At 48.1% G+C, this 13,965-nt stretch overlaps 3 protein-coding genes across 4 annotated transcripts; all 3 read right to left on the reverse strand.

Annotated features, from left to right (window-relative positions):
* Nucleotides 1-3,263: 3,263 nt before the first annotated feature.
* On the reverse strand, nt 3,264-4,924 carry LOC120696071. Its single transcript, XM_039979230.1, has one exon. The coding sequence runs from the start codon at nt 4,658-4,660 to the stop codon at nt 3,602-3,604; it is 1,059 nt and encodes a 352-aa protein (XP_039835164.1). The 5' UTR covers nt 4,661-4,924; the 3' UTR covers nt 3,264-3,601.
* Nucleotides 4,925-5,839: 915 nt separating this feature from the next.
* Nucleotides 5,840-9,822, reverse strand: LOC120679780 (20 kDa chaperonin, chloroplastic-like). Its single transcript, XM_039961436.1, has 5 exons — nt 9,535-9,822; nt 8,374-8,553; nt 7,869-8,024; nt 6,918-6,995; nt 5,840-6,184 (listed from the first exon to the last, which is right to left on the reverse strand). Exons 1-5 carry the CDS (start codon nt 9,688-9,690, stop codon nt 6,014-6,016), a joined length of 741 nt encoding a protein of 246 aa, XP_039817370.1. The 5' UTR covers nt 9,691-9,822; the 3' UTR covers nt 5,840-6,013.
* A 1,323-nt stretch (nt 9,823-11,145) lies between these two features.
* Nucleotides 11,146-13,891, reverse strand: LOC120679739. Of its 2 annotated transcripts, XM_039961399.1 has the most exons (5): nt 13,472-13,891; nt 12,521-13,084; nt 11,527-12,416; nt 11,310-11,428; nt 11,146-11,231 (listed from the first exon to the last, which is right to left on the reverse strand). In XM_039961399.1, the coding sequence occupies exons 2-3, from the start codon at nt 13,071-13,073 to the stop codon at nt 11,986-11,988; spliced, it is 984 nt and encodes a 327-aa protein (XP_039817333.1). In that variant the 5' UTR covers nt 13,074-13,084; nt 13,472-13,891; the 3' UTR covers nt 11,146-11,231; nt 11,310-11,428; nt 11,527-11,985. The 2 variants fall into 2 exon arrangements, with proteins under 2 accessions (XP_039817333.1, XP_039817330.1); XM_039961396.1 differs by lacking the exon at nt 13,472-13,891 and having other exon boundaries at nt 12,521-13,448.
* Nucleotides 13,892-13,965: the final 74 nt, after the last annotated feature.

A 13,965-nucleotide genomic window follows, 5' to 3' on the forward strand; every position in this document is an offset into this window, starting at 1 on the left:
TGAAAAAGAAGTTGCAACTTGTTGATATGAGTATCCTATTAAGCCCTGGGTCGGGGTGCCACGACAATTTACTAAGAGGGGTGAAGGGTGAACTCTATGGTTCAAGCAAATTCATTGAAGGATACGGTAAAGCAGAGAGATTACAGGCCGCCCATTATCCCCTGCCTTCGTAAAGGATACGGTGAAGCCTACTAGGAATGCCGTTCTTGTCGTGAAGGATACGGTGCTGTCTTGATGCACCACCTTCTTTTTCTGATCTGTGCGAAAGGAGAGACGACGGACTCGACGGTCGGCTATTTATAAGGACGACGAGCTCGCGAATGATGTGCCTGCACCAAAGACCAAACTACACCAAAGTATTGGTACCGATTACCAAAACCACAGGTTCAACTGCTCTCTTCTCCGCCGCACAGGCACAGCACACTGTTGGTCGAGGGCAACCGGCGGCGGCGGTCAGCATGTCCTTTGAAGGTGGTACTCTAACCCTTACATCCGAGCGCATTGATCTTGTTTATCCCCCACGCCACCTCCTCCTCCAAGATCTAGCTCACTCTTGTAGATTGCCTGAAGTAACTTAGTATTCAGAAACAGAGGTAGCTAGTCTTTTACGTGCCTTTTGAAAGTAATTTCTCTTTTCACAAGATTGCTCATCCTTGTAGTTTAATTATCTGAAAATAGTTTTCCACGTACATCTTCAAAATAAGGCTCCCGGACTGTCAGGCTGCAACTCTATGTTTAAACCTGTCCTACTAAAATGTGCTGTGTGGCTTGAGAGGGATATAATGCCATGATTTTTCATGAGTACTAAAGGCTGGCCTTTGCGTCAATGTACTATTGCAGACAAAAGCATCTAGACTAGCCTGGCTTGCATTGTGCTGGTGGGTAGATTCAACTTATATAAATTAAGTTCCATTTTTCTGCTGAGGAAATGAGGCATGCTGCTTCCTCCTGCATTTGTTCCTTGGTTTTCTCTGTCTCCTCCCTGCATTTTTCTCTGCTTCCTCATGACCCCGAGCGAGGTTGTCTCTCGACACCCGACAGGCATAGGCTGTTGTTCTTCGATCCCTTCCTGCACGCATCGTATAGCTGTCTGTTCCACTTCTGAATTTTTCCTCTTGGATCAGGTGATGACGATGATGTCCCTGTCCCGCCTTAGACGGTGCTGGTTCAGAAGACATACAACAAGCACCACCTTTCAGCAGTTCGCATAACGCTCAGGGGCGGGAAGCGAGGCGTGCCACATGGCGCCGGTTTTATTTGTGGTTCACAACGAGGGGACATCATGCTTGTTATTAACCTGTGAGGCTAGTTTCAGTGGAAGTGTCATCGACACAGTTTTCAAGATTGAAAATTTAATAACTGTGTCAGGGGAGTGTCATGGTGATGACACTTCTCTCACATTTTATGACACTCATCTCTCATCTCTCCTCGTACTATTAGTTTATATTAGCAAATTTAATGTCGATGACACTCACACTGAGATTAGTCTGACCACGTGATACAAGAGAGCTATCGGTGCAATCTGATGCAGGCAGTCGATGCACAACACCGAAGCCAGTGATCTTGCTTTGCTCCATGTCCGTGCAGGTGTCGTGCCCGAGTCAGGGGCGGAGGCAGCACTGGGTCTAGGGGGCTCCAGCCCCCCTCCCCCTCTTTAATTATTTTTGGATCCGCTACTGGCCCGAGTGTAGCCCTTTGGAGTTCTCCGATGAGACTGATCTATCCGGGAGAGATGTTGTCCCTCCTCGGCTACTTCGGTGTTGACAGTGGCTCCTTGCTTACTACGCCGGCATCATCGTACGGCAAGATCAACTTCAACTTCAAATCTGAGTTGGGAATGAGCCTTGCTTGCAGTCACTTCAGCAACCGTGAAATCGGTGCTCAAGGGATGGCTTGGGACTGGCAACGAGGTACGTGAACAAATAAATTGGCTTCATTTTATTGGTTGCTGCAAGCGTGAAACTGATCGAAAAAAGTAACATATATAGCAAACAAAGAACTAATTTTGCCTTAGGTTTGATATGATTATTTTTTTTATGGTCAACGGATTCATTCATTCATGGCCCAAAACGGCCCGTAGCATGTCAGAATACATTTTGGCGAACCAGTTCTCGTAAGCTGTTACATAAATGCCGTTGTTTATACTTGTCTCTTTTGCTGGTTCAGGACATGGCAATCAAGGAGATGCTTCAGCTGATTGCTGATGGGGCCCAAACCTAGAACCGCAGGATCTCACGCACCAGTACTGAGGAGCGAGGTAAACGCAGATTTTCCATCTTCCATCGTCATCGCACTCTTTTTGATCAGTTTGTTCCATCGGCGGTCTCATCGCGCATACGCGCGCACATCACATCAAAACAAATCCCATGAGTGCCAAACTGCACTTTATTTTTTATTTTTTTGTGGTAGTACATACATGTACATGTAAGCGAAAAATCCTAATACTGCCATTCTCTTTTTTCCCCTTATTTGAGAAAAAACACAGTACCGCCAGAATCGAAGTTATTATCCAGATTGCACAAGGATTATCTAACATCAGCAAGCTCTTCCCCTTGCTCGTCCTCCACCTCCATGAACGGCTCTTGGCTACTTGGCTCGGATCGGCCGTGTAACGTGATTACTCTAGCTCCTCCGAGCTGAGCGAGCTCTCTACCACCGGATCGGAGTACGTGCCTCGCTGTTCCTGCGCACGGTGCCGGTGGCCCGCGTCGATACGGCGATAGGTGAGGCCTCCGATGAGGGGGGTGTTTAGTTGGTGAAATTTTTTTGTCCAAGTGTTACGTCAATAGCTTGACTAGATGTCGGGAGGGTTTTTCGGACACTAATTAAAAAATTAATTTCAGAACTCACTTGAAAACCGCGAGACGAATCTTTTGAGGCCTTTGACCGCATCATTAGCAAATGTGGGTTACTGTAGCACTTATGGCTAATCATGCACTAATTAAGTTTAAAAGATTCGTCTCGTCGTGTACATCCAAACTGTGTAATTAGTTTTGTTATTTAGTTACATCTAGTGCTTCATACATGTGTTTAAAGGGGAGGTGAAAATTTTTTGGCGAAAATTTTTAGGAACTAAACGGCCCCTGAATTCACGGAAGGAGGTCGCCGCGAAATTTAAATGCTCCAGCGGCGGCGGGGATCGTTACGCGTACGGCCGGGGGACCGGGAGCGGAAGGGGTGTGAATCCATGGGACGGAGCGGTGCGTTCTCGTGCCTTTTGGTGCCGGATCTTCGCTGTTCATCCACAGGACGCCTCATGTTCGTTTAAGTGTTTAGCCACCTTTGTAGTTGTACCATGAAAAGCCACGAATTCCCATCACTAACCACAGACAACAAAAATCCGAGCACCCGACGATGCTACTCGTCGCCACGCCCTAGCTACTCGAAACCCAGGAATTCTACAAGGAAAAATAGCTCGATTCCAACGTGAGAAAGGGAGGAACAAGACAAATTTTCTTGCATTCTGAGCCGGGCTTGATCGCTAGTAGTTCCTCCGTGCTCCCATGCGCGGTGCCAATAAGCACGGAGGCCAGCCAGTGAGCAACGACACCACCCTGGCTAGCTCGAACCACCACCTGGGCGCAGAGCAATCAAGGCTTCCTCACCCGGAGATGCCAACCGCGCGCGTCATGGGGAACCGGTGCCCCTCCAGGCTCGCGCGGTCGGCCAAGGGGACGTCGACGGGGCAGCACCCCGCCCACCCCTTGCTCACGGGCTTCCCGCCCCCGCGCGGGCTGGGCGCCGGGAAAGGCTGCTGCTCGCCGGCGCTCCTGCCGCCGCCCTTCCGCACGAAGCTCAGCAGCTTCCTGAGCCCCTTGGACAGGTCGCGGTGCGAGTCGCCGGCGCTGGCGGCCGAGAACATCGCCGCCGGCCTCTCCGGGCTGCCCCACCGCTTCCGCGCCCGCGCCTGCGGGGAGGCCAGCGCCGCCGCGTCGAACGGCAGCTCGGACACGGACCGGGCGTGGCGCGGCGCGTGGGCGTGCGCGGGCTCCTGCAGCGGCCGCGGCGTGCTGTTGCCGACGTCGATCGCCGGGAGGTCGTGCACACGCGGCGTCCGCAGCCTCGCGGGCGCCGCCGCGCCGCCCGTGCCCGTGCCGCGCTTCAGGAACGGCCTCGGCGTGGCGTACTCGCCGAACTCGGCCAGCGCGCCCAGGCTGTTCCGCCTCTGGTGGTGCGGCGACGGCCTCGCCGGGCTGCCCGCCGCGCCGCCGCCGCCGCCGGTCACGGTCCTGCTCCTCGGCAGCGCCGCGGCGTCCCTCCTCGGGGTGCTGGGGATGGACAGCGCCGGCGGCGGCGTCCTCCTCGCCTGAGCGGCGGCGAGCCGCGGCGTGGCGGCGGCCGCCTCCTGCGCGTCCCGCGCCGCGCACCGGACCGCGCGCGTGGCCCGAGCCTTCGCCGCCTGCTGCTGCTGCTGCTCCGCCGACGCGGCGGCCACGCGCCTGGCGTCGCGGCGGCGCATGTAGGCGTCGTACTGCCTGCCGCGGCAGGCGCCGCCCCGCGGCGTCGTCGTCCCGGCGGCGGCCCCGTCCCCGCCGCAACCGGGCGCGGCGGCGTCCTCCCCGCCGCGCGCGGCGCGCAGGAGCTTGTACGCCGCGAGCTGCACCTCCAGCTCGTGCAGCTTCGCCCACAGCGCGTCGTGGTGGCGGCGGCTCGCCATCATCCTCCCTCCCGCGGTGGGGGTGCGGCGCGAAAGGTTACTCCCCGACCCGTGTGCCTTCCAGCAACCGGCTAGCTGCCGCGGCGACCGCCGAGGCCGCTATATATACGTGCCGCGCGCGATCAATTCGGCGCCGTCGGGGCGTGACCGTGTCGGGGGCAGCGAGCGGTCGCGCGGGGGCGGGCTCAATTACTCCACGCTTGCCGCGCGGCACGCGGGCTCAGGTCGGGCCGTTTTGATTTGGTCGCGGTCGCGGCTGATGGGGATGCAGCGGGAGTAGGCTGGTGGCTTGACCAGGTGAAGCGCGGAGGCTTCTTCTTCTTCACGACTGATTGCGACGGCGGCGGCGGCGGACGTGCCGGGGCAGCGTCGACCAGGCCAATTTCCGGCATCTCCAGAAAATCACAGGCGTGGTCACACAAGTTATGCTGATCAAGAGCCTATCAGGCTATCACCGACTGCTGTTGGGTTTTTTCATCGTCGGACCTGTTAAAATAAAAGTGTGTGATCTTGTTCTTGAGCTTACTGGCAAACACGCGCTCATCGGACAGCATCATACCGTCGTGGACGACCATGACTTGAGCACTGAATCACAGTGCTTCTAGAGTACGCAGAGAACATGAGAAACGGTCATGCAGGATGCACATTGCTTTGAGACTCGTACTTAGAAAAAGATGGGTCGTCAGAATTGACTCACGAAAATTGACTCAGGTTCGGTAAGTGCTACGAGTCTAGAACGCCCGCCTCATCTCTGCTGGACTTCGTCTTACAGTTGCAGCCATCGCAACAAGGATTATATTCCACTGGAAAAATATTCTTTCCCGCTGGCCTAAGAGAAGAGGCATGACCGCACGAATGACATTCCATACGACCATCTATCTTGCCACGAGAGCCTCTTCGCCAACTCTCCTATCATTATCCACTGCCTTCAGCCTTCACCAACCCAACCAATGCTCGCGTTCGTCTTTCGAAAAAAAAAAACAATGCTCGCGTGCGCGCCTGTTGACTACAAACTCCCATGCGTCCTTGTAAAAATTAAGTGTTCATGTTGTCGTTGGCCAATCTTGGTGGAAAACGCTGACTACGACGACAAGCAGCTACCCAATCAGCAGAACCAAACCCTACCACCAAGTGGCAACTGGGTCAGCTCAACTGCTCCAGCCAAGCAGAACAGCAGAGTCCTATCTCAAAGTCTAAGCAACTCCTCTTATTTCTCCGTAGCGTTTGCACCAAACTACAACAGTTCAAAAGCTTCCACCAAGCTAAAAGCAAGGGAACAATTCCAAACAAGCACAAATGAACGACAAGGTCCGGCCTAAACCATCAAGATTCCTATTTTTGCACAGGCGTTAGCCTTTAGGAAAGAACAGCCATCACGTCGGATGCCCTGAGCACGATGTACTCGCCCTCCTGGCCCTTGAACTCGCTCCCCGCATACTTGGTGTACATCACGTTGCTTCCAGGAGTGATGGACAGCGGCGTCCTGCTGCCGTCCTCGCCCAATGGCCCGGGGCCAACGGCTACCACCTGTGTGTTCACGGCAAATTAGAGACGTGGGGATTGGGCTGGATGTTATAAGAATGACAGACAGGACCAATAAACCAATCAGATGGAAGATGTATACGTAGCGTGTGAGGAATGCAGAAACCATGTAATATAATTTTGTGACCACGTCAATCTTTGGTTGCTCTTAGACAGCTGTATCGTCCACAATGAAGGCTGCATGTTGAACTTTTGATGTTTTGTTTTTCTCCTAAAAGCTGACTCTGACGGTTTTTATGATTAAGTTCTTTACTTACTTTAATAGTTACCATCTTGAAACCTTTTGTGGCAAATCACAAAATAAGAACATAAACTAAAGAGTGCTAATTACTGGCCAAAAATTGCATCCTAAAAGCTGGCTGCCGTGGTGTTTACTATTTAGTCATAAACTAAAGAATATTAATATACTGGCCAAATATTGCACCATTTCTTCAACACAATTCTGTCTCTTCCCCTTCCCTTAAAGCTTGTAAGAATGATTAAATTGTTGAAACTTAAAATCAAGGAAACTTCACTGTTGATAGTTACTACACTAGTTATGCTCGCCACCAAAATTCAAAGAAGGCCCAGAACAAAAGAATTCTTTGAAATCATAAGTCTGTTGTACAGCTATTCGCTAATATGTTCATATCTTGGATATATAGCCATGCATAATCAGCAGAATATTGGATAAATTATTGTAAATGCTGCATAGTATATGCTAAATTAAAATACTCACTGTTCCAACAGAAGGTTTATCTTTAGTTGCCTGCGTCAGTAGCAAACCACCAGCAGTTTGTTCTTCAGCTTCAGCAATCTGGTATGAAAGAATCATTAAAAAAATCAGTAAGTAAAACGGTATTGTAGATGTGGACGTCACAGTTCACACTCAAACAGAACAGAGCATGCCTGCTTCTTAGCATGCAGTAAAAATGCAGGTTTCCTCTTGGCTAGAGGGAATGTACTGAGTTATTGTCCAATTCTATTATGTGAAGAATAAACCACGACAGAACACAATATGGATTGTTGAATCTTTAAGGGAGAAAGTGTCACTGCAGAGGCCAGGATACCAGTATAGTATTATTCCAATTATCTAAAAAACAAGAAAGTTTCATAGAACCACTGCTGAGGTGCATGCATCCGAGATGGATAACCTTAGGTTGGAGTGCTCAACATGGTGCCGAACTGAAAATGTAAGACTAAGTGACAAGAACATTGGCTCAGGATGAGTGGTGAACTGAGTCAAGCCAAAGGTTCCTGGAGGTTAAGAAAGACACAAAATGGAGTTTATAAATCAAGCTTCGCTTCTATTATACGACAGAGAACATGGAGTTATATCGTGAATAAACAGAGCATCTGCGAAAGACACAATAGAGCTTTTGGCGTTAAGAGGTTGCCACTCGCCACACAAGTTCGCCAAGCCGCACTAGCTTAGGCCAATTTTTTGCTTGGCGTGCTGCACTTGCTTAAGCATCTCTTGCTTTGCAGTTGCATTTCCTGCCAAACGCCAGGTGCTCTTTTCATCCGTAGCAAGTTCAGCACAGCCAGAATCATGGCATGGTGAGTTATGGAAAGAAACCAAAGAGGCCCTTAATATTGTAGTCTGTCATGTATGGCATATACAACAAGCGTGGGCAGTGGCCGATCAACCTGGAAAGTGTAACAATATTAATATTCTTGGCAAATATACCTTTATCAGAATGCGGTCATTCAGCGGCTTCAGATCTTTCACATCATCACCATCAAGAATACCGATGATGTCATCTTCTTTCAAAATAAGATGGTCAGCATCATTGAATTCCAATTCTGTGCCCGCGTATTTTGAGTAGACAACTTGCGCACCAATCTGCACCACATTATAATTATCACAGTCAAGTTACTTAATTAATTAACACATGACAGTATATCAAAGATGTTACTGATGATGAGACCACAGAGGCAAATTGTCTTCAAGAACAAAAGGTTCGATCCTTGAAGAAGATTGGATGCATAAAAAAAATCTCTCAGCATACAAGACATACAGCTACTTCCTTATCCTTTTGCATGGATGGCAGTGCAGCAGTAATAGTACTTTAGGTCATTATCTTTCATTTTGGATTTTGCTATTTGTAAATGTTCAAATTCAAATACAAACGTATAGAATTGCAGACGTGTCTGCCTACACAAAGTAAAGTTAGTTGTGCACATGTACATACCGGAACGCTGATCTCAATACTTTTACTCCCAAAACTTCTTCCCTCTCCAACAGCAACAACTTCCCCTCCTTGTGGTCTTGTCTGAACTGATACTGGAAGTAAAATCCCTCCCTCACTTTTAGCCTCGGAGGTCTTGACCTTCACAAGTACTCTGTCTCCTAATGGTTTAATGGAAGTATACTGCAAATTGCATGCATGTATATGAACACAACTGTGTACATAAGAAGACAAGAGGTGCACAATATATACTAAAAACTTAAATCTGTCACAAATTGAGTTGTGTGTGGATTGAGGATTGAAGTAAGAAAACATTGCTACTGAGCGACAGAGGTTTGATGCCATGGAAACTGCAATCATGCGGGCACCAAGAGCAGTACATTTGACGGACTTGATAGCATAGGTGTCCCTCACTAAAGCAGACATAGTATCTCATAACCCATGCCTAAATAGGGTTGAAGTATCATGAATCATAGTTAGCAGTATTTTTGAGCAGCTGCCTAGTATTTACATCCGCAATTTGACCAGCTAGTCACCAGGTTTACAGGGAAGGTTTGTCATGAGTATTTGGGAAATCAGGGAACTGTGGTTCACTTCAATTGAACATCTGATTTGAATCTCCTAACCAGAAATGGCTGATATCAGGCACCAGTCCTCTTGAAACACCAGTCAAACTCTCCATACCATGAACTGTAATAAGATCAAACCTCACACTGAGGTTGCGAAGATGGAGGTCCGAATGACATCAATTTTCTCCATACAGCAGGCTCCACTTTCTTGACAATTAGAGAGAAAACATTGTCCCTCCTTTTTTCCTCAGAGGATGGCTCCTCGTTTGATTATTATGATTTCTCTTATAAGACAAGTGTAGTTGTGGCTTTGTGCTTTAAATCAGAAGGTTCTCATGCCTTGGTGAACGACAACTAACTAGTACAATCTTGCTCCCCCCAAAAGGAAGTTCAATCTTCCTAGTAATCTCCTAAACCACGATTGTGGGCAGTGGGCTTTACTCTAGCACAACAACCCTTCGATCAAATTTTGAGATTTCTGAGCCGAGCCAGCCCCACAGAACCAAACACAGCCCATGAAATGCATAGCACACGGACAGGAGGGGTCAGCAGCACAGCACACAGGCCAATAGCACCCTAGCGCGTTGTTTGTTACCTTGGGTGACACGACCGTGGCGGCCCTCACCACGAGCCCCCGGGCCCTCCGCCCGCTCGGCACGGTAATCGACGGCGTCGGCAGGCGGAGCCCGCCCAGCGCGGCCGGCTTCGCGGCCACCGCCACCCGCGGCCCGGTCAGGTGCACCGCCGCCATGGCTGTTGGCTGCTTCGAGGGCGAGAGTCGGGAAGGCACGGAGAGTCGGAGACGGGGATTTTGGGCTTAGGATAAGGAGGGACGCTGTTATCTGCAGCTGCGAGGGCTCACTGTGGTAGTAGGGTGCTGCGGAGCTCTTGGACTCTTGCGTTTAGGGGGCAGGAAGCCGCCGGATTGTTCTAGAAGATCTGCGGTCGCCGAGATTCAGCAGACAATCAGGAACCACCACGCTGACAAGTAGGCCTCGCGCTGATTATTTGGCCGGTTCGAGTTCGACCAACGTTATTTTCTACTAGTAGGTCACCACGTGTTTAAAGAACAATGTTGCAAAAAAAATGACATTAATTTTTTATTGCAACAAATATTTTTATAAAAAATATATATGATGAAAACAAACAATGAGATCTCAATTGTGATGAAAATAGACAAAAATACAAAATATAAAAAAGTGTATAATTATAAAAAAGATAAATGGTACATATAAGCCAGTAGAGAGCACATGCGCCCGCACATGTTTAAAACAAATTACATATTCTCACAAAATTCATTAAACATCAAATTATATTAAAACTTTCTTTCCAACTCAGCCAGGAATGCTACAATCGCTACCAACGAGAGAGCAAAAGGTTTCACTCAAAGTTCAGCTAGGCGCTAGGCGCTCTCTAGGCGATGACCCCTAGCCTAGCGCTTAGGCTAGCCTAGGCCAGTCTAGACGTTTCTAGACGTTTTGCTATGCGTTTTACCATTTTATTAAATTATATATATATATATTATACAACAGAAAATGCTGAATAAATAAGTTATATAGAAGCATATACTGCTGAATGTATATAGAAGAGAGAGTAGTAGACATACCTGGGTGGCTTAAATAGGAAGTTGATACTTATCTGAATACCAGTCATCTCCCATCCATTCCAGGAACACACCAAAGGAGAGTAGCAGCAGCTAGTAATTGCAAATTTGAATCACAGACAAGTGGACAGGAAAGCATTACAAGTGCACAACACAATGCATAAATAAAGGTCTTGTTCAAACACCGCATAGTTCTCACAAAAGGAAAAAAAACAGTCACACACACCAGCAGTTCACAAGTTCAAGACAGAGACACACATACTGACACACCATTTCATCTTTCATTCTTCCTTCTTCAATAAGGTTCCAAATAGTCATCCTCATCTTCATCAAACTCTTCTTTCTCAGATTCAAACTCTTCTCCTTCATAAATCTCTCTCACTCTAGCACTCCTACGCAGCTGAAGTTGTTCTTCTGCTCCCACTGCATCTCCAAGAACAGACCAAGGAATCCCAGTACCTTCCATCTCTTCTTCCTCCTCCTCATCTCTATAGACAACTACAGCACATTCATCTCCATTCTCTTGCAGAAAGCCTTAAACTTCAGTTGTATCATTAGACAAGAGGACATCATTGATCTTCTTTGACTTGATTTTTTTCTCTCTTATTAAGCAGCTTGGAGTTGAATTGAATGTAGACTAACTTGTTAAGACGTGTTGTAGTAAGCATATTTCTCTTCTTAGTGTGTATCTATAAAAATAAGAACATGTTTAGGTCTGCAATTTAATTGAAAATCTCCTGAAATGCTGACAGCAGATAGCTACTTACCCCTTCAAACCCGCTCCAATTTCTTTCACAACCAGAGGCACTTGATGTCAAAGAGAGGATCCTTGTTGCCATCTTCTGTAAGGCTGGTACTTCAGTTCCATATAGCCGCCACCATGATGCTAAAATGAATGAAATCCACTTTTAGTTAGTATTTGTAACAAATATATTGTGGGCTGCAAACAACAAACAATCAGATAATAATAACAAGTACCTCTACCTGGGTTGTAATCAAAATTTTGGAAAGTCCTTGCAAGGTTCTTGCTAAATGGTCCTTCCCTGTTCTGAAACTTTATCAGATCAACATGAGCAGCCTGATCTTGCTTATCCTCATCATGATAATAATAGGTCTCCACACAACTAATAAATCCTTCTGTTATTGAGGGCTCATCAAAGATTGCTGGATTAGCATAACTGTAGTGTGGATTCAGCAAATAAGCTGTCAAATGCAATGGAGAATCAAATCTTCCCTTCATCTTCTTGTCAATAACAGCAATGACCTCCTTGTACCGAGACTCATTATTGCCCAAGGCCTCCTTGATCTCTCTCTTTGCCTTTAGTAGTTCTCCATAAACGAAACCCATGGATGGCTTGACATCACCATCAACCAAGCGGAGAACCTTGAACAATGGCTCAAAAACACTCACTGTTAGCTTCACATCCTTCCAGAAGGTTGGATTCAATATAATTGCTGTGGCTTCTTTGCTCCCATGTTGTTAGAGGCATTATCTGTCACTACTTGCACAACATTTTCTGGACCAAAGTCTTCAATTTCTTTGTCCACTAGTTCAAAGATGACCTCACTTGTGTGTGACACATCTGACATCTCTTTGGAGCTAATAAAGCTTGTTCCATCAGCACAATTGGTGCACAAGTTCATTATGCTTCTCCGCTTCCTATATGTCCAAGCATCAGTCATAATAGAGCACCCATTCTTCATCTTCTCGGCATCACATTCTTGCAGCAAGCTCTTGGTTCTTGCATATTCTTCTTCCAGCAATTTCTCTCTTAGAGAATCCTGAGTAGGTGGTTCAAGTCTAGGTCCAAACTGGCCAATTGCTTCACACATCTGCTTGAATTCATCATTGTCACATGCATTGAATGAAATTGCTGCCAAAATACAGAATAATTAGTGTTCTGAAATGTTTCACACATTCTGAAATGACAGAACAGTACATAATATTACAGTACAGAATAACGGAATAGTGAATTACCATGAGTATAGACCCATCTTGCAATATATTTGTGCACCTCATGTGTTCTTTCTTTCCACAATTCCTTGTTAAGCCTCTGTTGCTGCAAAGATTCACTTCTGCTTGCTTTAGGATCTATAGCCTTTGTCCATTTGTCCATAGGCCCTAATTTGTGAGGCTCTGAACTACCAACACAGGTGACTTCCTCTGACTCTTCTCCAACCTGAGATACATTCACTTCCTCTCTAAGTTCAAGCTCACGAACCACCTTGTCTGCCCTCTTCCTTTTTGCACCATCTAGTGATTTCTGGCACTTCTCTTTAGCTTCATCTGTGCTCTTTGGGCATTTTGTTGCATTCTTCCCATCATGGGCAACATGCTTCTTCAAGCGATATATCCCTCCTTGCATCACCTTGTTACAGAACTTGCACTTCACCTTGTCCTTGTTAGGATCAACAAGAATCCCATATTGCCATCCCACATCATCTGAATTCCTTTTCAGGAGATGAGCTCCTTCAGTCTCAGTTGCAGGTGCATGTGCACCAGCTGCTGCATCACTTTCTGTTGTCGACATCCTAAATCAAGCTGACATTGCAATCACATTTAGAATTACATTTACAAACTCCTAGAACAGCAAAGCAAGATGATTTAGGGAATAATCTGATCTAATGGTCAAACTTGACAGTGCACTGTGATACAAAAAACAAAAAGAATCAGTTCTGTACAAGTTGAACTAAATCAGCATGCCTGAACTCATGAATCATCATGACTTCCAGTAAATCAGCATGCTACATGCCTCAACTAAATCAGTTGAACTGCAATTTCAACTTAAATCACACACACAGTAATACCATTCAGATTCAATCACACAGTCATTCAGATTCAGTCACAGTCATCAATATACAGAAGCAGAGGAGGGGAGCACAGCAATAGGGGAGGGGAGCAGATCAACCCATGGGGGAGGGGACTCACCTTGCCACTTGGGGCTACCACTGGGGGAGGAGGGAGGGGAGCAGGAGCAGCCGTCGGGGAGGGGTGCGGGAGGCGTGGAGGAGCTCCAGGCGGCGGCGGGAGGGATGCACCGGCGGTGAGGAGCTCCTGGCGGAGGATGAGGAAGGCGTGGACGAGCTCGACCGATGGTGACGACGACCTTCGAGCTTCGAGGCAGGGTCGCAGGCAGGTGAGCAGCCGTCCGAGCCCGCGGCTTCCTTTCCGCGCACGCGCAGCCTCCTCCCCGTCTTATTCTTCCCGCGCGGGGCTTCTTTTCCCGCGCTCAAAGGCGTCTGCGCGCGCGCCCACCGCGGGAGCGAAAACTTTCGCACGACCAGCCGCGACGACCGCCTCCGCGCTCGCCTAGGGCGCCTCCGCGCGCCGAATCGCCGCCTCCGCACCACCTGGAGTCGCCTAGGCGCCGCGCTCGCCTAGACCTCCGCCTTCGCCCTAAGCCAGGCGGACAGGCAATCGAC

The sequence above is a fragment of the Panicum virgatum genome, chromosome 2K, assembly GCF_016808335.1.
Source record: "Panicum virgatum strain AP13 chromosome 2K, P.virgatum_v5, whole genome shotgun sequence".
Classification (NCBI taxonomy): domain Eukaryota; kingdom Viridiplantae; phylum Streptophyta; class Magnoliopsida; order Poales; family Poaceae; genus Panicum; species Panicum virgatum.